This window comes from Plectropomus leopardus, chromosome 2 (genome assembly GCF_026936395.1).
Source record: "Plectropomus leopardus strain MGB_pleo_1.0 chromosome 2, ASM2693639v1, whole genome shotgun sequence".
Classification (NCBI taxonomy): domain Eukaryota; kingdom Metazoa; phylum Chordata; class Actinopteri; order Perciformes; family Serranidae; genus Plectropomus; species Plectropomus leopardus.
Window position 1 is genome coordinate 35,180,187 of NC_142177.1, and position 23,564 is coordinate 35,203,750.

Sequence of the window (23,564 nt, forward strand, 5' to 3'; positions counted from 1 at the left end):
GGTAATTGTGCTGTTGTATCAGGAACTGGATGAAGATTTCAGCTCCATGAGGGTGGGAGGTTGAGGCAGCTGTTTGCTGAAGTGTGCCAAATCCCTTTAGAGAATAATCTGCTGCTGATCAGTTTGAGGATGATAATCATACTAAACTCTGATCTCCAGAGTTGTCCGTTGAAAGAAATTAAGCTGTAGGTCCAAATCCAAGTGGACCTTTTGATGATTTTTTCACACATACAGTGTTCATTGTCCCTTACATCGCCCCCCTTGTTTTTACATTGGCCACATCAACAACATTTAATTTATATATATATATGTATATATATATATGAATTCATTGTTGTCTGTGTTTGAAACCAGTACAGAAATTACTCATCCTTAAAATATTTCAAAAGCCTGTGTTGTTAATATAAATATACACTGAGGTCAACTTGTGAAACTTGGCTGTGGTCATATTCTGACCTGTATAATTGAGACGCTCAACAGTGCTCTCTTCTTCAAATGATCCTGTTTTCAGTGGCAAAATGTCATAAGACTATAATCCTGAAACCAAGCAAATATTTTACATTTTAAATTGAGTTTTACATTTAATATTACTGACACATACTTATAGATTTTTCTTTGCATTTTTTTATCATGGTGTGATAAGTTGGAAAAAAACAAGAAATCAATCTGTGATTTTTACCACATTTGGAAAATTTCACTTTTGAGAGCTAGAGTCTCTTAATCCCTGTCTTCAGGGCAAAGGTCTGGATCTATTGTCCCTCAGGGCTCTGTGAGTGAGCTCCCTCTGGTTTCCCACACTCTGTCCTTTCACTGAAGGAACAATAGAAGTGTGCCTCATTATGCATCACATTAGATACAATGTCAGACCTCTTTAATGAGAGGAACAATTTATTTGTAACTTTATTACATCAAGACACCAGCCTCTGATACTTACACCACAGTTGTTTTCCTGTTAAAATGTATTTTGAGGTGTACATTTTCTCATTTCATTTGATGACTCAAGCTTACTGCAAATAAGTGACCCAATTTAATGAAAAATCAGAGTGAACCCATGTTAAAATGAACACACAAAGGTTTACAGTAAACTGATATGTTAAGGGGTAGCACAGTGGTCAGCGCTGTCACCTTACAGAGAGAGGATTATGTGTTTGAACATGCTTTTTTTTCCTGTGTGGTAGGGCTAATTGTTTTCTGTCTCTATGTGTCAGCCCTGATTAATTGGGGACCTATGGATGATGTACCTGCCTAGTGTGATGTTAGCTAGAATTGGCTCCAAGACAGTTCAACCCTCCAGGTTAAGCAGGTAAAGCTGATGGATAGATGTTAATTTAAGGATAGACAAATACTGCATCATACAAAGATGGGGTGGCGATCGAGAATTATTTCAAGTTTTTTCATCATTGTAAGGAGAGCAGGGACAAGAAAAAAATATTGCATGAAACATTTTTCAGTTAATGGTGTCTGTTTATTCAAGAAGGCACAATGAGCTCATAAAGCATAAAAGCTCCAACTAGAGGTGATGATGCATCACAACAACAACGTGTAGATTTCTACAAGACACACTGTACTCAGAGAGAGTAAAGGAACAGCTGTCTTTATAAAAGACAAACGATTTACAATATTTGAGGACACAGTACTCATTGCGTTTTACAAATGTTTTTCCAAATGGATTAAAACATTTTAACTTAGTTACCAAACAAAAAAAAGTAGTCATAACTGACCTAATAACAGGTCACATTGTTCTTAACCACAAAATTCAACTGAATGTCAAAATGTGTAAATTACATTGTCACTGGAAAACTGTGACAATGTGACATTAAACAAACCTTTTACAGTCAAAAGATAAACATGCTGATCTTAAAACAGATCATTTTTCAATTATAATATGAGGACAATTAAGATTTGTGACAAAATTCAAAATCATCAGTACCTATTAAGAGGTCATCAATACTTGCACTCTTGGTATTGTACCAACGCATGATGTGCAGTTAGATATAAACGTGTCACAGGTAAATTGAGACATTAAGCGATACCTTTAGAAAAAAAGATAAACATTTGGATCTAACAACAGATCAGTTTTAAGTAATCAGAGATTTCAAAGTCCATGATGACAATATGTCAAAAAAAGGGCTGTTAGAGATTTTGATCAGTATGATCAGTTCCAATCAAAAGATAAAAAAATATCATTGAACTACTATGACATGAAGTACAGTGTATAATAATAATAATAATAATAATAATGATAATAATAACAATAATTGCTAACACAATCAGATTTGGTTCATGCAACATGCATGTTCTCTTTCTTAACAAGAAAGTTAATGTTACTGTCATTTCCTTTAGGAAATATCATCTCACACAAAGAAAACAAAAACAAACACAAAATACAACCTTCTGTATAAACAGAAGAAAAAAGTTAATAAAATCTCAGAATTCAGCAGAATTCAGTTCCTCTAATCTTTGACCAATATGGTCGTGTCAGTTTGTCTGGTGGTGACTCCAGTCTGTAGGTGTCTACCACGGCCTCCAGAGGACGCTGTTGACTGGACTCTTGTCTTTGGTGATGCTGGTCTGGACTGTGGAGCTCAGAGGAGAGAAGTCAGCCTCTCTCAGGTTCTTATCAGAGGAAGACTGCAGCTTGTTGAAGTGGTTCAGCAGTCTTCTCTGCTGTTGGTTCTGCTGCTGCAGCTGTGTCAGGAAACAAACGGTCATCTCCAGGATGTCAGCTTTCTCCAGCTTGGAGTCTGGCTGCTGTTTGAGGAACTCTGGACCCAGGAGAGACTTGAGCTGCTCGATGCTGCTGTTGATTCGCTCTCTGCGTAACTTCTCCACCAGAGGCTTTCTGAGCTGCAGAAAGAAGAGCAAAGTCATTAATACACTTATTCTGGAGTAAAGTGAGAGCATAAAATAAAACAACCTCTTACTGACAATACTGAAATGTAGTTGAATGTTGAATTTACCTTGTGGGTCAGAGTCAGATGCTCCTGAGAGTTGGTGATTGCTGCAGTGATTGTAGGTGCCATGTCTGGATCTCTGTGCTGTAGAGGTCTCTGTAGAGAGAATCTGATCTCTGCTGGCTTCAGCCCTCCTATTTATAGTCCCACATCTCCATATCAATGTGTGGGTCTTGGTCTAGTTGGACTTTCTCACAGTCTCAACCAATCAGGGAACTTGGTGAGACAACAAATGATGCCACACTCCGAATGGTTTTATTGATGTCAGGACAATGGTTAGATCTCAGGGGAACAGGTGGAGGACTGGGGGGGTGATGGAGAGAGACTCTCAGAGCTCTGTGTGAATCTGGGAAAGTGGTGACCCTGTAGAGAGAGCAGATCTGCTGCCTGATGCTGGGATCAATGACTTTGACTGAGCACACGCACTTCACACATTTGGTTTAATTTGCAAATAACATACAGGATAAAGATATACATAAAAACTAAGTGGGATTTTTTTTTTTTTAACTCTTATTGAGCAAGAAACAAAACAAAACAAAAAATAAAACATTGCAGCAGGTGAAACTACCTAATTTTGAATTGATGGTTTACTAAGATATGTAATTTTATTTTTGAACCCAATAATTTTTCAATTAATTTTTCTTTATAAAACACACTGTTTTTCAGATAGCACTACAAGAAGTTAGAAAACATTCATGGTACCCAAAATAAACTCAACAATAATCTGGCTGCTGTCCAGATGTAGCCGAGTCATTTGACACGTGCCTTGTCGTCAGTGTGAGGAACACGTTGAGCTCAGTTTCCCACACTGACTCCCTGTATGGTTTGGTCAATGATCCACAAAGGGACATCGGTGACAGATGCTGGCTGTGTGTTGTTATAGAAACAGAGTCTGACATCACCAACCATCTGGAGGGAACGCACGCCATTGGCTGGCTCTGACAGCTTAAAAATGTTCAAATTTTGGTGGGAAAATCTATTAAAACTTCTCACCAAAGTTATTTGTCATCTCATATTTTTGGTTTCCAATAATTTTCATACAGTGTGAACATTTAGTCACATTCATGCTTCTTTACTGACCATCAACTGGATCAAAGTTTCAGCTCTACACATGAGGGTGGGGGGCTCTCCTGGGGGCAGCGGTTTCCTGAAGTGTGCCAAATCCCTTTGGGGAATTATTTGGCTGCTGGTGGGATTGATGTCATTCACACTGAACTCTTCTCTCCAGAGCTTTCCCACACTCCTTCAGTTACCAGAAGGCATGTGTCCCTCTACAAATGGACCTTTTGAGGATCCTGTGCAGAAGCAGTTCGCTACCAGGGGTACAAGGTGGTGTCTCCTCCAAAAGATAGTTAATTGTTAAACTTAGTAGTTATTACATAAGTTAAAATGCAAAATAATGTGTGACAAAATTGTATTGTATATTTCTGACCTTTTCAACAAATTGAATTAAAAAAAAATATTTCTGGGATTTAATAGTTATCTGAATAATACTCAGATTTTATGAAAGATGTGGAACATTTTAAATGTTTCATGGAGTTTCTAGCTGAACATATGAATGAGAATACAGTTTCAAATTGTGTGAAAATATGTAAACATTGAAAGTTATACCCATGAATTTTATTTGGGAAACATGCAAGCACACAGTTTTGTGTAGAAAAATATGGTAGCAGTTAAGTTGCAAAGACGGCAATGGAAGAATCATAATAAAGAGTGAGACAAACATAGGTTATTAACACTTTCAGCATTCACACAAACTAACAAGTTTCTTAGGTTAACTAGAAAGAGTAACTAAATGTAGTTGAAATGAACACTTGATAACAAAGTAATAATGCGGATTTATAACAGAGAAACAGGTTCAACCACAGGCATTAAAACAAGTTACAGTTTTAGTAGCCAGACTCTCTTTAATCTCCGTCTTTTCAGGGCAAAGGTCTGGATCTATTGTCCCTCAGGGCTCTGTGAGTGAGCTTCCTCTGGTTTCCCACACTCTGTCCTTGGAGGAACAATAGAAGTGTGTCATATTATGCATCACATTAGAAACAATATCTGACCTCTTTTAAGTGAGAGATGCTTAACTGCTGGAGCCTGACAATTATATCAAAATAAGAGCGTCACATTCGCTCTATGAAAGTACTTTCTTTAAAAATTTGGGTTGTCTTGATTCCATATCAATAAAATTGATTTGACTCTTTGTCAAAAAATTGAACCACATGCTATGCATAATTTTATAATAAACAGAAATTGTAAATGAACAGTTAGTATATATGTGCCTGACGTTATCTTGATTTCTCAGTTAAAGGTAGAAACTATGATGAAGACCCATAAAAATATATGTGGAAAGTTTCTCTTTCATCATTATAAAGGGGGAACCATGACACACAATGACATGAGAACACAAAATTTTCAGCTGTCAGTGTTTGTTTATTCATCAAAGCACAAAGAGCCACATGAAGCATAAAAGCTCCAACTAGAGGTGATGATACATCACAACAACAACTTGTAGATTTCTACAAGACACACTGTACTCAGAGAGAGTAAAGGAACAGCTGTCTTTATAAAAGACAAATGATTTACAACATTTGAGGACACAGTACTCACTGTACTTATAAGATTCTTCTTCTAATGAATCAAAACATTTGAATTTAGTGAACAGAAGAAAAAATATTAAAAACTGACCTTACAACAGGTCTCATTGGTTATAATAGTCAAACAAAACTAACCTTTTTCAGTCAAAGGATAAACATGTTGACCTTAAAACAGATCATTTTCAATAATCTCATAATGTGAGGGAAAGTCCATTAGGACAAAATATCCATAAATAGGACAGTTAAGATTTTTGATCAATTCAAAATCATCAGTACCTTTCAAGAGCTCATCAGTATCTCTTAGCACAATATTGTGCCAACACATGACGTGCTCTGACATATAAAAGTATCACATGAAAATTGTGACATTAAGCAAAACCTTTAGAAATAAAGGATAAACCTTTGGATCTAACAACAGATCAGTTTTGAATAATCATAAAGATTCAAGTCCATCATGATAATATGTCCATTTTGATCAATATGATCAATATCAATAAAAAAAGATACTTAATGTATCATTAAAGTATACTCTACCAATACATAAAGTACAGTGAGGTATAATAATAGTAATTGCAGACACAATCAGATTCAGTTCATGCAACATGCATGACAAGATGTTCTCTTTCTTAACCTGAAAGATAATGTTGCTGTCATTTCCTCAGGAAATATCATCAAACTCAAAAGAAAAAGAAACACAAAATACAACCTTCTGTACAAACAGAAGAAAAAGTTTGTCAAATGTCAATTCAGAAGAACTCAGTTCCTCTAATCTTTGACCAATATGGTCGTGTCAGTTTGTCTGGTGGTGACTCCAGTCTGTAGGTGTCTACCACGGCCTCCAGAGGACGCTGTTGACTGGACTCTTGTCTTTGGTGATGCTGGTCTGGACTGTGGAGCTCAGAGGAGAGAAGTCAGCCTCTCTCAGGTTCTTATCAGAGGAAGACTGCAGCTTGTTGAAGTGGTTCAGCAGTCCTCTCTGGGACTGTGTCTTTAGCTGCTCTTTGGACAGGAAGTGTGTCACCTCTTGGACACACCTGGAGTAGCCCTGACGGACAGCTGCTGAGTCCACAGCTTGATTCTGCTGCTGCAGTCGTCTGAGGAAACAAACGGTCATCTCCAGGATGTCAGCTTTCTCCAGCTTGGAGTCTGGCTGCTGTTTGAGGAACTCTGGACCCAGGAGAGACTTGAGCTGCTCGATGCTGCTGTTGATTCGCTCTCTGCGTAACTTCTCCACCAGAGGCTTTCTGAGCTGCAGAAAGAAGAGCAAAGTCATTAATACACTTATTCTGGAGCAAAGTGAGAGCATAAAATAAACAACCTCTTACTGACAATACTGAAATGTAGTTGAATGTTGAATTTACCTTGTGGGTCAGAGTCAGATGCTCCTGAGAGTTGGTGATTGCTGCAGTGATTGTAGGTGCCATGTCTGGATCTCTGTGCTGTAGAGGTCTCTGTAGAGAGAATCTGATCTCTGCTGGCTTCAGCCCTCCTATTTATAGTCCCACATCTCCATATCAATGTGTGGGTCTTGGTTTGACTGGAGTTTCTCACAGTTTCAGCCAATCAGAGAGCTTGGTGAGACAATAGAGGACACAGCACACTTAACGCTGTTATTGCCCCGGGGGACAATGGTGAGATCTCAGGGGAACAGGTGGAGGATTGGGGGGGTGATGGAGAGAGACTCAGAGCTCTGTGTGAATCTGGGAAAGTGGTGACCCTGTAGAGAGAGCAGATCTGCTGCTTGATGCTGGGATCAATGACTTTGACTGAGCACACGCTCATCAGCCCATCACACACGTGGAAGATTGACAATGATTCCATCTTGGGTAAAAAATGCTGCATAACTTACGTGTTGCTAAAATAAGATATTAGTGGAAATAGATCTTTACATCTAAATGCTTTTGTCTTGCAGAAACCTGAAATCTAGCAAGTACCAATATTCATACTTTATTTGTCTTTATAATTCAGTTGCAGCTTTCATTTAAAAAAAATACTTTTTTTATTTAAAAAAATTTTTAAAAAAATATTTTTTTATTGCATCCAATTCTTCAATACATTATTGAAATTGTAATGCCCATGATATATAGAGAAACTTGAAAACAACAGTCACTCTGCTGTCCAGATGTTTCAGTCTTCTGTCTTGTGTCTTGTAGTCGATGTGGGTAGAAAGTTGGTCTCAGTTTCCCACACTGACTCCTTGAATGCTGTGGTCAATGAACAACAAAAGACCTTTGAACGGAGCCTTTGTGACTGATAGTGGACGTGTGTTGTAGTAGAAACACAGCCTGACATCAGCAACCATCTGGAGGGAAAGAACACCATTGGCTGACTGTCATAGTCTGTAAAGTTTGAAATTATGTTGACAATTTTCTTATAACTTGCCAGCTCATTTACTGTACAAATGATTTTTATCAACTCTTCATCAGTTTTAAACATTTTGACCATCCAGTGGTAATTGTGCCGTTGTATCAGGAACTGGATGAAGATTTCAGCTCCATGAGGGTGGGAGGTTGAGGCAGCTGTTTGCTGAAGTGTGCCAAATCCCTTTAGAGAATAATCTGCTGCTGATTGGTTTGAGGATGATAATCATACTAAACTCTGATCTCCAGAGTTTTCCCACATTTTGTCCGTTGAAAGAAATTAAGCTGTAGGTCCAAATCCAAACGGACCTTTTGATGATTCTTTATTTCACATATGTTTTTTTTCCCTTTTATTTGTCTCCCTTGTTTTTATATTGTACAACTCAATGATATTTAACTTCAGACTTTATATAAAGACAGTATTGGCTGCGTTGCAAGCTTGGGCTGAAATCACATGCCATAAAAATACTTTTAAAAAACCTGTCTTGTTATTAACCAGTATACACTGAGGTGAACATGTGAAATTTGGCTGTGGTTGTATTCTGTCAGCAAAATTCTGACCTGTGTGATTTAGATACTGAACAGTGTTCTCTTTTCCATAGTGTTGGTTTTCAGCTGTAAAATATCACAAGACTGTAATCCTAGAAACAAAGCAAGTATTTCATATCTTGAATTCCCAATAACAGTTTAGTTTTACAATTAACTTACCAAACAGAAATTTATAGAGAGACTGTTTTTTGATTATGGCAAATAATGAAAAATGAGCCTTGATTTTAAACAGATTAGGAATTTTGCATTTTTGGGAGCTAGAGTCTCTTAAGCTCCGTCTTCAGGGCAAAGGTCTGGATCTATTGTCCCTCAGGGCTCTGTGAGTGAGCTCCCTCTGGTTTCCCACACTCTGTCCTTTCACTAGAGGAACAATAGAAGTGTGCCTCATTATGCATCACATTAGAAACAATGACCTCTTCAAAGAGAAAAACAATTTGTTTTAACTTACTACATTTAAACACCCGCACGTGACACTACTACCAAGGGTTTTTACCTGAAATTTGTGGCCTTTATATTTGTCATTTGATTTGGCGACTTGACTGACTGTTAATAAGTGACTTAATTTCATGAACTAGAAAAATACAGTCACTTGAGTGTAGATCTTAGCCAGACGGCCACTCAAACTGATAGCAGCCACTAAAGACAATCCTTTTAATTTCATCAGACACATGGCAGTGAGTATTTAATAAAAATTCAGGCCTCATCTATTTTTGACACAGCCAGACACATTGCAAAGAGCTGACAGGGTTTTCCTGTTCTGGATACAGTGTAACTGTGACGATTGAATGTGTTTATGATGATAAACACAGCTGGAAGTCTTTGATACTTGTATTCCTAATAATACTTTGAGAGGCGTTAACTCTGTATGTTGGCCACAGCACAACAACTTAGGAAAAAACAGCAATAAACACAATTAAAGCAGACAAAGAAAAGAAACTATCTAATTACTTACACTATGACACACAATAACATGAGAACACAACATTTTTAACTTGCAATGTTTGTTTATTCATCAAGGCACAAAGTACCACAAAAAGCATAAAAGCTCCAACTAGAGGTGATGATACATCACAACAACAACTTGTAGATTTCTACAAGACACACTGTACTCAGAGAGAGTAAAGGAACAGCTGTCTTTATAAAAGACAAACGATTTACAACATTTGAGGACACAGTACTCACTGTACTTATAAGATTCTTCTTCTAATGAATCAAAACATTTGAATTTAGTGAACAGAAGAAAAAATATTAAAAACTGACCTTACAACAGGTCTCATAGGTTATAATAGTCAAACAAAACAAACCTTTTTCAGTCAAAGGATAAACATGTTGACCTTAAAACAGATCATTTTCAATAATCACATAATGTGAGGGAAAGTCCATTAGGGCAAAATGTCCATAAATAGGACATTAAAGATTTCTGATCAATTCAAAATCATCAGTACCTTTCAAGAGCTCATCAGTATCTCTTAGCACAATATTGTACCAACTCATGACGCGCTCTGACATATAAAAGTATCACATGAAAATTGTGACATTAAGCAAAACCTTTAGAAATAAAGGATAAACGTTTGGATCTAACAACAGATCAGTTTTGAATAATCATAAAGGTTCAAGTCCATCGTGATAATATGTCCATTTTGATCAATATGATCAATATCAATAAAAAAGATACTTAATATATCATTAATGTATATGCTAGCAATACATAAAGTACAGTGAGGTATAATAATAGTAATTGCAGATGCAATCAGATTCAGTTCATGCAACATGCATGACAAGATGTTCTTTCTTAACCTGAAAGATAATGTTGCTGTCATTTCCTCAGGAAATATCATAAACTCAAAACAAAAAGAAACACAAAATACAACCTTCTGTACAAACAGAAGAAAAAGTTCATGAAATTTCAAAGAATTCAGAAGAATTCAGTTCAAGTAAACTTTGACCAATATGGTCGTGTCAGTTTGTCTGGTGGTGACTCCAGTCTGTAGGTGTCTACCACGGCCTCCAGAGGACGCTGTTGACTAGACTCTTGTCTTTGGTGATGCTGGTCTGGACTGTGGAGCTCAGAGGAGAGAAGTCAGCCTCTCTCAGGTTCTTATCAGAGGAAGACTGCAGCTTGTTGAAGTGGTTCAGCAGTCTTCTCTGCTGTTGGTTCTGCTGCTGCAGCTGTGTCAGGAAACAAACGGTCATCTCCAGGATGTCAGCTTTCTCCAGCTTGGAGTCTGGCTGCTGTTTGAGGAACTCTGGACCCAGGAGAGACTTGAGCTGCTCGATGCTGCTGTTGATTCGCTCTCTGCGTAACTTCTCCACCAGAGGCTTTCTGAGCTGCAAAAAGAAGAGCAAAGTCATTAATACACTTATTCTGGAGCAAAGTGAGAGCATAAAATAAAACAACCTCTTACTGACAATACTGAAATGTAGTTGAATGTTGAATTTACCTTGTGGGTCAGAGTCAGATGCTCCTGAGAGTTGGTGATTGCTGCAGTGATTGTAGGTGCCATGTCTGGATCTCTGCTGTAGAGGTCTCTGTAGAGAGAATCTGATCTCTGCTGGCTTCAGTCCTCCTATTTATAGTCCCACATCTCCATATCAATGTGTGGGTCTTGGTCTAGTTGGACTTTCTCACAGTCTCAACCAATGAGGGAACTCAGTGACACAATAAGGCATTTGGAGCAGCAGCACACTTTTGCTTCGAGAGACAATAGTTAGATCTCAGGGGAACAGGTGGAGGACTGGGGGGGTGATGGAGAGAGACTCTCAGAGCTCTGTGTGAATCTGGGAAAGTGGTGACCCTGTAGAGAGAGCAGATCTGCTGCCTGATGCTGGGATCAATGACTTTAACTGAGCACACGCTCATCACCCCATCACACACATGAGGGAATAACACTCATGGTGCAGAGTGACATACATTTACAAAAAAAGTAGATCTTTAATTTCTTTACTGCTTTCATTGAGCAAAACTTTAAATGTAGGAGGTGCAATCCCTTTGTTTTGAATTGATTATTTCGTTAAATATTTAATGATATTTGAAAGTTTCATCAGTTTTTTTCTCAGTTTGCTTCATCAGAAATTCAGTAGTTTGCAAACAGCACTATAAGAAATTAGAAGGCAGTGTGGTGACCATTCATGGCACTTGAAATAAACTCAACAATAATCTGGCTGCTGTCCAGATGTAGCCAAGTCATTTGACACGTGCCTTGTCGTCAGTGTGAGGAACACGTTGAGCTCAGTTTCCCACACTGACTCCCTGTATGGTTTGGTCAATGATACACAAAGGGACATCGGTGACAGATGCTGGCTGTGTGTTGTTATAGAAACAGAGTCTGACATCACCAACCATCTGGAGGGAACGCACGCCATTGGCTGGCTCTGACAGCTTAAAAATGTTCAAATTTTGGTGGGAAAATCTATTAAAACGTCTCACCAAAGTTATTTGTCATCTCATATTTTTGGTTTCCAATATTTTTCATACAGTGTGAACATTTAGTCGCATTCATGCTTCTTTACTGACCATCAACTGGATCAAAGTTTCAGCTCTACACATGAGGGTGGGGGGCTCTCCTGGGGGCAGCTGTTTCCTGAAGTGTGCCAAATCCCTTTGGGGAATTATTTGGCTGCTGGTGGGATTGATGTCATTCACACCGAACTCTTCCCTCCAGAGCTTTCCCACACTTTGTCCATGAGCAGAAAACAGGCATGTGTCCCTCTACAAATGGACCATTAGTGGATCCTGTACAGATGCAATTTTCACCACTAAGGGAAGAAGATGGTGCCCTCCCAAAAAATGATTAACCATTCAAAAAGTAATTGGTACACAACATAAGTTAAACTTCAGAGAGAAATTTCTGATCAAATTGTTGTGTGAATGCTGGATGTTGATAAACTTAAGCAGTGATTGGCTGGAAATGTATGAAATATATAAGAATTTTGAATTATTCTGTGAGGAAGTCCCAGTCGATGTGACTGGTTTTAGTTGAAAGTTTGTTTGTTTCTAGTATTACAAACCTTCAAACAAAGTTGAATATTTTGAAAAAGTAATACGAGGATTTAGGTATTTAATATTACCAAACATTTCTAAAAGATGTGGAAAATTTTAAAGTTTGAAGGAAGTTTTGAGGTGATAGTATGAACGAGGACACAGATTTTCAAAATGCAGGAAAATTTGTAAATTCTGAAAATTCCATCCATTCATTTAATTGGGGATAATTTGCTGTAAAGAGCACAACATTTCACCATCTTTTTAAGATAAGAACACCAAAAGTAGTAGCACACATGAATTTTCTGTGTTGAAAAATGTTGTAGTGATTACGTAGCAAAGTTGCAGAATAATGAAAAAGAAGGAGATGAACATAGGTTTCAAACACTCCAGAATTCACATAAACTAACTAACCAAATTCTCAGTTTAACTTACACACTGTAATGAACAGAAACTTTTTTTTAAAGCCTCGCTAAAAGTATTTGCTCCCAAATGAACATATATTAACAGTAGTAATGCTGATTTATATTAGAGAAACATTTACAATCAAAGGTGTTTTTCATAACATGTTCCAGTTTTAGGAGCCATAGTCTCTTTTAATCTCTGTCTTCAGGGCAAAGGTCTTTATCTATTGTCCCTCAGGGCTCTGTGAGTGAGTTTCCTCTGGTTTCCCACACTCTGTCCTTTCAGTGCTTTCACCACAGGAACAATAGAAGTGTGCCTCATTATGCAGCACATTAGATACCATGTCCGACCTCTTTAAAGTGAGAGATGGTAAACTTTAATCTCTTTACATTAAAACTGCCATAACATAATACCAAAATAATAATGCAGAGACAGTGTCTGATTTTTTTCAATTGATTTGACGACTTGATTGACTGTATATAAATGGACATCACATTGATTATCTCTCCTTACCAAAAATCTTAATTGAAAAACAATCCTTATAGGTAAACAATTCACCTGGTGTGTGTGCTGAATTTATCTTGGTTTGTCAATCAAAGATAGAAACAATGATGGAGATCTCTTAATCTTAATATGAAAATAAATGTACAAAGTCTATTTTCATCATTATAAAGTGGGAACAATTACACACAATGACATGAGAACACAAAATATTTAGCTGTCAAGTGTTTGTTTATTCATCAAGGCACAAAGAGCCACAAAAAGCAAAAAAGCTCCAACTAGAGGTGATGATACATCACAACAACAACTTGTAGATTTCTACAAGACACACTGTACTCAGAGAGAGTAAAGGAACAGCTGTCTTTATAAAAGACAAATGATTTACAATATTTGAGGACACAGTACTCACTGTACTTATAAGATTCTTCTTCAAATGAATCAAAACATTTGAATTTAGTGAACAGAAGAAAAAATATTAAAAACTGACCTTACAACAGGTCTCATTGGTTATAATAGTCAAACAAAACTAACCTTTTTCATTCAAAGGATAAACATGTTGACCTTAAAACAGATCATTTTCAATAATCTTATAATGTGAGGGAAAGTCCATTAGGACAAAATGTCCATAAATAGGACAGTTAAGATTTTTGATCAATTCAAAATCATCAGTACCTTTCAAGAGCTCATCAATATCTCTTAGCACAATATTGTACCAACACATGATGTGCTCTGACATATAAAAGTATCACATGAAAATTGTGACATTAAGCAAAACCTTTAGAAATAAAGGATAAACCTTTGGATCTAACAACAGATCAGTTTTGAATAATCATAAAGATTCAAGTCCATCATGATAATATGTCCATTTTGATCAATATGATCAATATCAATAAAAAAGATACTTAATGTATCATTAAAGTATACTCTACCAATACATAAAGTACAGTGAGATATAATAATAGTAATTGCAGATGCAATCAGATTCAGTTCATGCAACATGCATGACAAGATGTTCTCTTTCTTAACCTGAAAGATAATGTTGCTGTCATTTCCTCAGGAAATATCATCAAACTCAAAGAAAACAAACACAAACACAAAATACAACCTTCTGTATAAACAGAAGTAAAAAGTTAATAAAATCTCAGAATTCGGAAGAATTCATTTCCAGTAATGTCTGACCAATATGGTCGTGTCAGTTTGTCTGGTGGTGACTCCAGTCTGTAGGTGTCTACCACGGCCTCCAGAGGACGCTGTTGACTGGACTCTTGTCTTTGGTGATGCTGGTCTGGACTGTGGAGCTCAGAGGAGAGAAGTCAGCCTCTCTCAGGTTCTTATCAGAGGAAGACTGCAGCTTGTTGAAGTGGTTCAGCAGTCTTCTCTGCTGTTGGTTCTGCTGCTGCAGCTGTGTCAGGAAACAAACGGTCATCTCCAGGATGTCAGCTTTCTCCAGCTTGGAGTCTGGCTGCTGTTTGAGGAACTCTGGACCCAGGAGAGACTTGAGCTGCTCGATGCTGCTGTTGATTCGCTCTCTGCGTAACTTCTCCACCAGAGGCTTTCTGAGCTGCAGAAAGAAGAGCAAAGTCATTAATACACTTATTCTGGAGCAAAGTGAGAGCATAAAATAAAACAACCTCTTACTGACAATACTGAAATGTAGTTGAATGTTGAATTTACCTTGTGGGTCAGAGTCAGATGCTCCTGAGAGTTGGTGATTGCTGCAGTGATTGTAGGTGCCATGTCTGGATCTCTGTGCTGTAGAGGTCTCTGTAGAGAGAATCTGATCTCTGCTGGCTTCAGCCCTCCTATTTATAGTCCCACATCTCCATATCAATGTGTGGGTCTTGGTCTAGTTGGACTTTCTCACAGTCTCAACCAATCAGAGAGCTTGGTGTGACAACAAATGATGCCACACTCCGCATGGTTTTACTGATGTCAGGACAATGGTTAGATCTCAGGGGAACAGGTGGAGGACTGGGGGGGTGATGGAGAGAGACTCTCAGAGCTCTTTGTGAATCTGGGAAAGTGGTGACCCTGTAGAGAGAGCAGATCTGCTGCCTGATGCTGGGATCAATGACTTTGACTGAGCACACGCTGATCATCCCATCACACACTAAGGTAGTAATATTTCAGGAATAATGTATCAATTACATTTAAGATGAAAAAATAAATACAAAAACTGTTTTAATTTACTCATTATTCAAGTGCTTTCACAGAGCTACACCTTAAATCCAGAGTGTCAAATCACAATGTTTTTAATTAAAAATGTGGACAGATACGTCATGATTTCTTAAAATGTGATCATTTATTTCTAAAATGTTGCTCATCAAAAAGGTACCAATTTATAAAGCAATATTTTAAGACGTTATAAAGCAGTGTGGTGACCATTCATGGCACTTGAAATAAACTCAACAATAATCTGGCTGCTGTCCAGATGTAGCTGAGTCATTTGACACGTGCCTTGTCGTCAGTGTGAGGAACACGTTGAGCTCAGTTTCCCACACTGACTCCCTGTATGGTTTGGTCAATGATCCACAAAGGGACATCAGTGACAGATGCTGGCTGTGTGTTGTTATAGAAACAGAGTCTGACATCACCAACCATCTGGAGGGAACGCACGCCATTGGCTGGCTCTGACTCTTTAAAAGATTTGAAATTTTGGTGGGAAAATCTATCAAAATGTCTCACCAAAGTTATTTGTCATCTCATATTTTTGGTTTCCAATAATTTTCATACAGTGTGAACATTTAGTCACATTCATGCTTCTTTACTGACCATCAACTGGATCAAAGTTTCAGCTCTACACATGAGGGTGGGGGGCTCTCCTGGGGGCAGCTGTTTCCTGAAGTGTGCCAAATCCCTTTGGGGAATTATTTGGCTGCTGGTGGGATTGATGTCATTCACACTGAACTCTTCTCTCCAGAGCTTTCCCACACTCCTTCAGTTACCAGAAGGCATGTGTCCCTCTACAAATGGACCATTAGTGGATCCAGTGATAGAGGGCAGGGCTTCCAAAAAAAGTAGTTAAACATTAAAATAAATAGTTGGTACCCAACATAAATTAAACGACAAAAGGCATTTTGTGATCAAATCGTGGTGTGAATGCAACTTGATGATGAAAACTTTACACAGCAGCAATCTGCTTGAAACATATTAAACAATAGAAAAGTTGAATAAATGTAAGGAAGTTCCGAGCATGTGACCACTTTTACAGTTTAAACTATAAAATAATAAGTATGAAAGATACAAGCACTAAATGCAGTAACGCACATGAAATTTCTCCCGAGAGACATGTAAAACTACTTAAGTTTCAAAGAAAGTGGTGGAAGAATAATATTGAAGTTTGAGAAGAACATGGACGATGAACACGTCCAGCTTTCTCACCAATTAACCAACCTGCTACGTTAACTCACAAAGAGTAACTGACAGAAACTTTTTTTAAACACCATGCTAAAAAATGTCTTTCATGGGATGAAATGTCAATTTTCTGTAAAAAAGTTTTGAAGTTGATTTACTACGGGAGGAACAGCTTCAGCCAAGTTCCAGTTTTAAGAGCCATAGTCTCTTTTAATCTCTGTCTTCAGGGCAAAGGTCTTTATCTATTGTCCCTCAGGGCTCTGTGAGTGAGTTTCCTCTGGTTTCCCACACTCTGTCCTTTCAGTGCTTTCACCACAGGAACAATAGAAGTGTGCCTCATTATGCAGCACATTAGATACCATGTCCGACCTCTTTAAAGTGAGAGATGGTAAACTTTAATGTCTTTACATTAAAACTGCCATAACATGACAATACCAAAAATAATAATGCAAAAACAGTGTCTGATTTTTTTCAATTGATTTGACGACTTGATTGACTGTATATAAATGGACATTACATTGATTATCTCTCCTTACCAAAAATCTTAATTGAAAAACAATCCTTATAGGTAAACAATTCACCTGGTGTATGTGCTGAATTTATCTTGGTTTGTCAATCAAAGGCAGAAACAATGATGGAGATCGCTTAATCTTAATCTTAATGTGAAAATAAATGTAGAAAGTCTCTTTTCATCATTATAAAGTGGGAACAATTACACACAATGACATGAGAACACAAAATATTTAGCTGTCAAGTGTTTGTTTATTCATCAAGGCACAAAGTACCACAAAAAGCATAAAAGCTCCAACTAGAGGTGATGATACATCACAACAACAACTTGTAGATTTCTACAAGACACACTGTACTCAGAGAGAGTAAAGGAACAGCTGTCTTTATAAAAGACAAACAATTTACAATATTTGAGGACACAGTACTCACTGTACTTATAAGATTCTTCTTCAAATGAATCAAAACATTTGAATTTAGTGAACAGAAGAAAAAATATTAAAAACTGACCTTACAACAGGTCTCATTGGTTATAATAGTCAAACAAAACTAACCTTTTTCAGTCAAAGGATAAACATGTTGACCTTAAAACAGATCATTTTCAATAATCACATAATGTGAGGGAAAGTCCATTAGAGCAAAATGTCCATAAATAGGACATTAAAGATTTCTGATCAATTCAAAATCATCAGTACCTTTCAAGAGCTCATCAGTATCTCTTAGCACAATATTGTTCCAACACATGACGCGCTCTGACATATAAAAGTATCACATGAAAATTGTGACATTAAGCAAAACCTTTAGAAATAAAGGATAAACCTTTGGATCTAACAACAGATCAGTTTTGAATAATCATAAAGATTCAAGTCCATCATGATAATATGTCCATTTTGATCAATATGATCAATATCAATAAAAAAGATACTAAAGGTATCATTAAAGTATACTCTACCAATACATAACGTACAGTGAGATATAATAATAGTAATTGCAGATGCAATCAGATTCAGTTCATGCAACATGCATGACAAGATGTTCTTTCTTAACCTGAAAGATAATGTTGCTGTCATTTCCTCAGGAAATATCATCAAACTCAAAAGAAAAAGAAACACAAAATACAACCTTCTGTACAAACAGAAGAAAAAGTTCATGAAATTTCAAAGAATTCAGAAGAATTCAGTTCAAGTAAACTTTGACCAATATGGTCGTGTCAGTTTGTCTGGTGGTGACTCCAGTCTGTAGGTGTCTACCACGGCCTCCAGAGGACGCTGTTGACTGGACTCTTGTCTTTGGTGATGCTGGTCTGGACTGTGGAGCTCAGAGGAGAGAAGTCAGCCTCTCTCAGGTTCTTATCAGAGGAAGACTGCAGCTTGTTGAAGTGGTTCAGCAGTCTTCTCTGCTGTTGGTTCTGCTGCTGCAGCTGTGTCAGGAAACAAACGGTCATCTCCAGGATGTCAGCTTTCTCCAGCTTGGAGTCTGGCTGCTGTTTGAGGAACTCTGGACCCAGGAGAGACTTGAGCTGCTCGATGCTGCTGTTGATTCGCTCTCTGCGTAACTTCTCCACCAGAGGCTTTCTGAGCTGCAGAAAGAAGAGCAAAGTCATTAATACACTTATTCTGGAGCAAAGTGAGAGCATAAAATAAACAACCTCTTACTGACAATACTGAAATGTTGTTGAATGTTGAATTTACCTTGTGGGTCAGAGTCAGATGCTCCTGAGAGTTGGTGATTGCTGCAGTGATTGTAGGTGCCATGTCTGGATCTCTGTGCTGTAGAGGTCTCTGTAGAGAGAATCTGATCTCTGCTGGCTTCAGCCCTCCTATTTATAGTCCCACATCTCCATATCAATGTGTGGGTCTTGGTGTAGTTGGACTTTCTCACAGTCTCAACCAATCAGAGAGCTTGGTGTGACAACAAATGATGCCACACTCCGAATGGTTTTATTGATGTCAGGACAATGGTTAGATCTCAGGGGAACAGGTGGAGGACTGGGGGGGTGATGGAGAGAGGCTCAGAGCTCTGTGTGAATCTGGGAAAGTGGTGACCCTGTAGAGAGAGCAGGTCTGCTGCCTGATGCTGGGATCAATGACTTTGACTGAGCACACGCTCATGATATTTACCCTTTAATTTAACTAAATTCGTCTCAGTTTACACATGCAACGTCTGTGCCAATTATCTTGTCATTATGTATTTTACTAAAGTCTTTTTCAGAACAGAATTTTACTGCTGCAAACACTAAAAATCATGTTCTAAATCAGTTTAAAATCATGTTTTAAACTGGGACAAAGTTGTCCTGGTGTCCAGATGTAGCAGGTGTGTCCTCTGTCTTGTGGCTGCTGTGAGTAGAGGGTTGGTCTCAGATTCCCACACTCTAAGCATTGTGTGGTCAGTGCGCAACAAAAAGACTTCTGAAGAAGCTTTTGTGACGGCTGCTGGTCATGTGTAATGGAGACAGAGCCTGACGTCACCAACCATCTGGAGGAAACTACACTCATGGCTGCCTCCAAGGTTTCATACAAATTTATAATACAACAAAAAAAAAATACATGAAGTGTCAGCAATCATGCTGAATTCTAACTTTCATTGTATAACTGAAGTAAATTTAAATATTAAGTTAAAGTACAGTTTTGCAAGGGTGATGAAAAGCTCAGTTCTTCATATGAGTGTGGGGGGGTTGAGGCAGATGTTTGTTGAAGTGTGCAAAATCCCTCTGGACACGAGTCGACTGCTAATCATCCTTAACTGTGACTCAGTACTCCAGAGCTTTCCCACACTCCGTCCACTGACATAATTCCACTGTAAGTGCCACGTGACTACAGGACTGTCTTTGGCCCAAACAGAGGACATTTTTGTTTAGTTTTATTGTTTTTTTTATAATCAGGATGTTAATCATAACTTTAATAAAGCTTTCATATTCGTCATAAATGGGGTTGCAGCGCTATAATAGTTTCAAGGTATACTGTGGTATTGAAACTGACAGTTATCATACTGTATACATTTGCTTATCTACGGTATTGAAAAGGTGCAAGATTATTATTATTTTCAAAAGAGAGACCTTTTGGACATACTGCCATAAAAAAAATGATTTAAGTTTAAATGATTGTAATAAAATATTTATTCAAAAAAATAAACTTTTAATTTCTTTTTGGGGTCAAGGTAACTGTTTCTATTAATAATTGTGGTACACCATGATACCAGGAAACCATGAAACTGTGATATTTTCTGAGCTGGTTATCGTACCGTGAAAATCTCAAACTGTTGCAACCCTTGTTATAAATGTACTTGCCTGTACTGTAAACAGAGTTGTTTTTGGAAGATCCAAAGTTTACAATACAAAACAAACACTGAGATAAAATAGTAAAATGGATGTTGCCCAGAATCAAATAACCACTCTGTCTGACATTTACACTGAAAAATCACCAGTTTTAATTAGTCGTTGTCCTAAGTCTCAGTAATTTACTGTTGTCTTCATGTGAAACTTTGGTTTACAGTTTCATCTAACATATAACATACTAACATTTTGTGATCTGTTATTTCAAGATGTTAAAACACTCTGTTTCACTTGATCAGCTTTCAGTGTTTTCACACTGGATCAGCTTTATGAGCATGATTGTAAACAAACAAGCAATTTATTACTGTAATACCACCATAATCCCTCTTAACCTCCATCTCTTTAGGACAGAGGTCACAATCTGTTGTCCCACTGCGGCTCTGTGATTGAGTTTCCTCTGGTTTCCCACACTCTGCCCTTTCACTGCTTTCACTTCAGGAACAATATGTCTGAAAATCTATCACATCACACGCTACCTGACATTTGCAGGCTCTGGTTGGAGAGAGCAATTGATTTTAAATGTTTCACATTTTAACACATTGAACTGACAACTGCACCAAAATTGTAACACGGCAAGGATTTTGTTTTTAAAACATAATCATAGGCACACACCTACACATTTGGTTTTGTGACTTATGAGGTGCCACTGCATTTAATATGTCAGTTCATCAAATGACAGATATACTTGGCTTGTATTTAAATTTACATATCCATGTGTACTTGATGGACAGATGCAGCTGTGTGTTATTTAACCCCTGGGTTTTTCTGGAATCTGCATCACCACAATGTAGCTCACACATCAACACACACACATCAACAAAAACGACATGAACACAGACGCAGCTGATTAGATTGTTTTTGTTTATTCAAACAAAATCAGTGATAAAGTATGAAATTCTCAAATGTGATGATACATCACAGCAACAATCACTGTAACATTTTCAAGGCACGCTGTACTCACAATGAGCAGATGATCAGTCGTCTTTACAAAAGACACAAACAGCAGAACAATCAACACCAATATAAAACATCATGAAAAATCGACATAATCTTCATTTTACAACAAAAGTGAAAAATAAAAACTGACCACAGAACAGATCACACTGAGATAATCACAAAGTGATACAAGTAGGTTACTACCCCGTTAAGTTGAGTCATTTTCTTAATAGAAAAAGAAGAACGTTTCACAGCATTCTTAGACAGAAGCTGGTTAATAAGACCACCTTTAAGACAAAAGGATCAATCACACACATTGATCCTACAACAGATCAATGTTGAGTAATCACAGATTACAATTATGAGATCAAGTTCATTTTGACAAAATGTCCACACAGAGGACAATCAGTATCAAAAATGATCACTGATAACAAATTATTCTACATCATTTCATTACATATCATCAGAAAGTGATACACAGATGTACATACTAGTAAATCGTACACATATAACATACATTAATGATGAAAGTGTTTCCAATTTCACTTTTCCCTAGGAAATGTTTTTTCTTCCTCAAAAAGAAAGTTTGAGATACACATAAAAGTATTTAAACAGTAGTCTGTTCATTCAGAAGAACAAGTTCTCAAATTAAAATAAATATAATAATTTCCAGTAAGAGAAGTCAGCCTCTCTCAGGTTCTTATCAGGGTCAGCTTGTTGAAGTGGTTCAGCAGTCTTCGTTATTTAAATGAAATGTCCACATAAAGAACAATTAAAATTTTTGGACAATTAGAAATTATCAGTACCTATCAGGAGGTTCTCAGTGACTCCATGCACTATAATGTACTAACAGATAATATGCAGTGAGGCATACAAGTACCATGTGACATTACGCAACATTTTTAAAAAAGGACATTTTAATCTAACAACAGAGCAGTTCTAAATAATCGAAGAGATTAAAGTCCATTATGATAAAAATATTCTTGAGAAAGTATTCTACCAATACACAAAGTACAGTGAGATATAATAATAGTAATTGCAGATGCAATCAGATTCAGTTCATGCAACATGCATGACAAGATGTTCTTTCTTAACCTGAAAGATAATGTTGCTGTCATTTCCTCAGGAAATATCATCAAACTCAAAAGAAAAAGAAACACAAAATACAACCTTCTGTACAAACAGAAGAAAAAGTTCATGAAATTTCAAAGAATTCAGAAGAATTCAGTTCCTCTAATCTTTGACCAATATGGTCGTGTCAGTTTGTCTGGTGGTGACTCCAGTCTGTAGGTGTCTACCACGGCCTCCAGAGGACGCTGTTGACTGGACTCTTGTCTTTGGTGATGCTGGTCTGGACTGTGGAGCTCAGAGGAGAGAAGTCAGCCTCTCTCAGGTTCTTATCAGAGGAAGACTGCAGCTTGTTGAAGTGGTTCAGCAGTCTTCTCTGCTGTTGGTTCTGCTGCTGCAGCTGTGTCAGGAAACAAACGGTCATCTCCAGGATGTCAGCTTTCTCCAGCTTGGAGTCTGGCTGCTGTTTGAGGAACTCTGGACCCAGGAGAGACTTGAGCTGCTCGATGCTGCTGTTGATTCGCTCTCTGCGTAACTTCTCCACCAGAGGCTTTCTGAGCTGCAGAAAGAAGAGCAAAGTCATTAATACACTTATTCTGGAGCAAAGTGAGAGCATAAAATAAAACAACCTCTTACTGACAATACTGAAATGTTGTTGAATGTTGAATTTACCTTGTGGGTCAGAGTCAGATGCTCCTGAGAGTTGGTGATTGCTGCAGTGATTGTAGGTGCCATGTCTGGATCTCTGTGCTGTAGAGGTCTCTGTAGAGAGAATCTGATCTCTGCTGGCTTCAGCCCTCCTATTTATAGTCCCACATCTCCATATCAATGTGTGGGTCTTGGTCTAGTTGGACTTTCTCACAGTTTCTAGCCAATGAGAGTGCTGGACAAAAGAAAAGGTACTGTCGAGCAGCCACATGTTCAGTGGTAACATTAGAAGGGGGCCATAGTTAGATCTCAGAGGAACAGATGGAGGACAGGATCAATGACTGCAATCAGTCACACGTGCAGTGGACTATAGACTCTGTATAC

At 37.7% G+C, this 23,564-nt stretch overlaps 6 protein-coding genes and 1 long non-coding RNA gene across 8 annotated transcripts in view; 1 reads left to right on the forward strand and 6 right to left on the reverse strand.

Annotated features, from left to right (window-relative positions):
* LOC148190262 (uncharacterized) overlaps positions 1 to 23,564 on the forward strand; it is a 49,866-nt gene that overhangs the window by 9,162 nt on the left and 17,140 nt on the right. The gene's annotated exons all lie outside the window — the stretch shown is intronic.
* On the reverse strand, positions 1,464 to 3,114 carry LOC148190264 (transcription factor HES-4-like). The gene is made up of 2 exons (XM_088071988.1): positions 2,961 to 3,114; positions 1,464 to 2,847 (listed from the first exon to the last, which is right to left on the reverse strand). The coding sequence occupies exons 1-2, from the start codon at positions 3,021 to 3,023 to the stop codon at positions 2,515 to 2,517; spliced, it is 396 nt and encodes a 131-aa protein (XP_087928114.1). The 5' UTR covers positions 3,024 to 3,114; the 3' UTR covers positions 1,464 to 2,514.
* On the reverse strand, positions 5,364 to 7,065 carry LOC121939757 (transcription factor HES-5-like). The gene is made up of 2 exons (XM_088071999.1): positions 6,904 to 7,065; positions 5,364 to 6,791 (listed from the first exon to the last, which is right to left on the reverse strand). Exons 1-2 carry the CDS (start codon positions 6,964 to 6,966, stop codon positions 6,369 to 6,371), a joined length of 486 nt encoding a protein of 161 aa, XP_087928125.1. The 5' UTR covers positions 6,967 to 7,065; the 3' UTR covers positions 5,364 to 6,368.
* On the reverse strand, positions 9,445 to 10,976 carry LOC148190265 (transcription factor HES-4-like). Its single transcript, XM_088072013.1, has 2 exons — positions 10,893 to 10,976; positions 9,445 to 10,779 (listed from the first exon to the last, which is right to left on the reverse strand). Exons 1-2 carry the CDS (start codon positions 10,953 to 10,955, stop codon positions 10,447 to 10,449), a joined length of 396 nt encoding a protein of 131 aa, XP_087928139.1. The 5' UTR covers positions 10,956 to 10,976; the 3' UTR covers positions 9,445 to 10,446.
* LOC148190266 (transcription factor HES-4-like) lies at positions 13,555 to 19,039 on the reverse strand. Of its 2 annotated transcripts, XR_015774878.1 has the most exons (3): positions 18,889 to 19,039; positions 18,245 to 18,776; positions 13,555 to 14,362 (listed from the first exon to the last, which is right to left on the reverse strand). XR_015774878.1 is itself a non-coding variant. In XM_088069422.1 (2 exons), the coding sequence occupies exons 1-2, from the start codon at positions 18,949 to 18,951 to the stop codon at positions 18,444 to 18,446; spliced, it is 396 nt and encodes a 131-aa protein (XP_087925548.1). In that variant the 5' UTR covers positions 18,952 to 19,039; the 3' UTR covers positions 17,439 to 18,443. The 2 variants fall into 2 exon arrangements, 1 of the variants encoding a protein (XP_087925548.1); XM_088069422.1 differs by lacking the exon at positions 13,555 to 14,362 and having other exon boundaries at positions 17,439 to 18,776.
* LOC148190267 (transcription factor HES-4-like) lies at positions 14,358 to 15,182 on the reverse strand. Its single transcript, XM_088069425.1, has 2 exons — positions 15,011 to 15,182; positions 14,358 to 14,897 (listed from the first exon to the last, which is right to left on the reverse strand). Exons 1-2 carry the CDS (start codon positions 15,071 to 15,073, stop codon positions 14,565 to 14,567), a joined length of 396 nt encoding a protein of 131 aa, XP_087925551.1. The 5' UTR covers positions 15,074 to 15,182; the 3' UTR covers positions 14,358 to 14,564.
* LOC148190268 (transcription factor HES-4-like) lies at positions 21,406 to 23,358 on the reverse strand. The gene is made up of 2 exons (XM_088072022.1): positions 23,205 to 23,358; positions 21,406 to 23,091 (listed from the first exon to the last, which is right to left on the reverse strand). Exons 1-2 carry the CDS (start codon positions 23,265 to 23,267, stop codon positions 22,759 to 22,761), a joined length of 396 nt encoding a protein of 131 aa, XP_087928148.1. The 5' UTR covers positions 23,268 to 23,358; the 3' UTR covers positions 21,406 to 22,758.

Coding starts and splice junctions, on each gene's coding strand:
- LOC148190264 (XM_088071988.1), bottom strand. CDS start 3,023: ATGGCACCTACAATCACTGCAGCAATCACCAACTCTCAGGAGCATCTG. Junction 2,848..2,960: donor ATCTGACTCTGACCCACAAG/GTAAATTCAACA, acceptor TTCTTTCTGCAG/CTCAGAAAGCCTCTGGTGGA.
- LOC121939757 (XM_088071999.1), bottom strand. CDS start 6,966: ATGGCACCTACAATCACTGCAGCAATCACCAACTCTCAGGAGCATCTG. Junction 6,792..6,903: donor ATCTGACTCTGACCCACAAG/GTAAATTCAACA, acceptor TTCTTTCTGCAG/CTCAGAAAGCCTCTGGTGGA.
- LOC148190265 (XM_088072013.1), bottom strand. CDS start 10,955: ATGGCACCTACAATCACTGCAGCAATCACCAACTCTCAGGAGCATCTG. Junction 10,780..10,892: donor ATCTGACTCTGACCCACAAG/GTAAATTCAACA, acceptor TTCTTTTTGCAG/CTCAGAAAGCCTCTGGTGGA.
- LOC148190267 (XM_088069425.1), bottom strand. CDS start 15,073: ATGGCACCTACAATCACTGCAGCAATCACCAACTCTCAGGAGCATCTG. Junction 14,898..15,010: donor ATCTGACTCTGACCCACAAG/GTAAATTCAACA, acceptor TTCTTTCTGCAG/CTCAGAAAGCCTCTGGTGGA.
- LOC148190266 (XM_088069422.1), bottom strand. CDS start 18,951: ATGGCACCTACAATCACTGCAGCAATCACCAACTCTCAGGAGCATCTG. Junction 18,777..18,888: donor ATCTGACTCTGACCCACAAG/GTAAATTCAACA, acceptor TTCTTTCTGCAG/CTCAGAAAGCCTCTGGTGGA.
- LOC148190268 (XM_088072022.1), bottom strand. CDS start 23,267: ATGGCACCTACAATCACTGCAGCAATCACCAACTCTCAGGAGCATCTG. Junction 23,092..23,204: donor ATCTGACTCTGACCCACAAG/GTAAATTCAACA, acceptor TTCTTTCTGCAG/CTCAGAAAGCCTCTGGTGGA.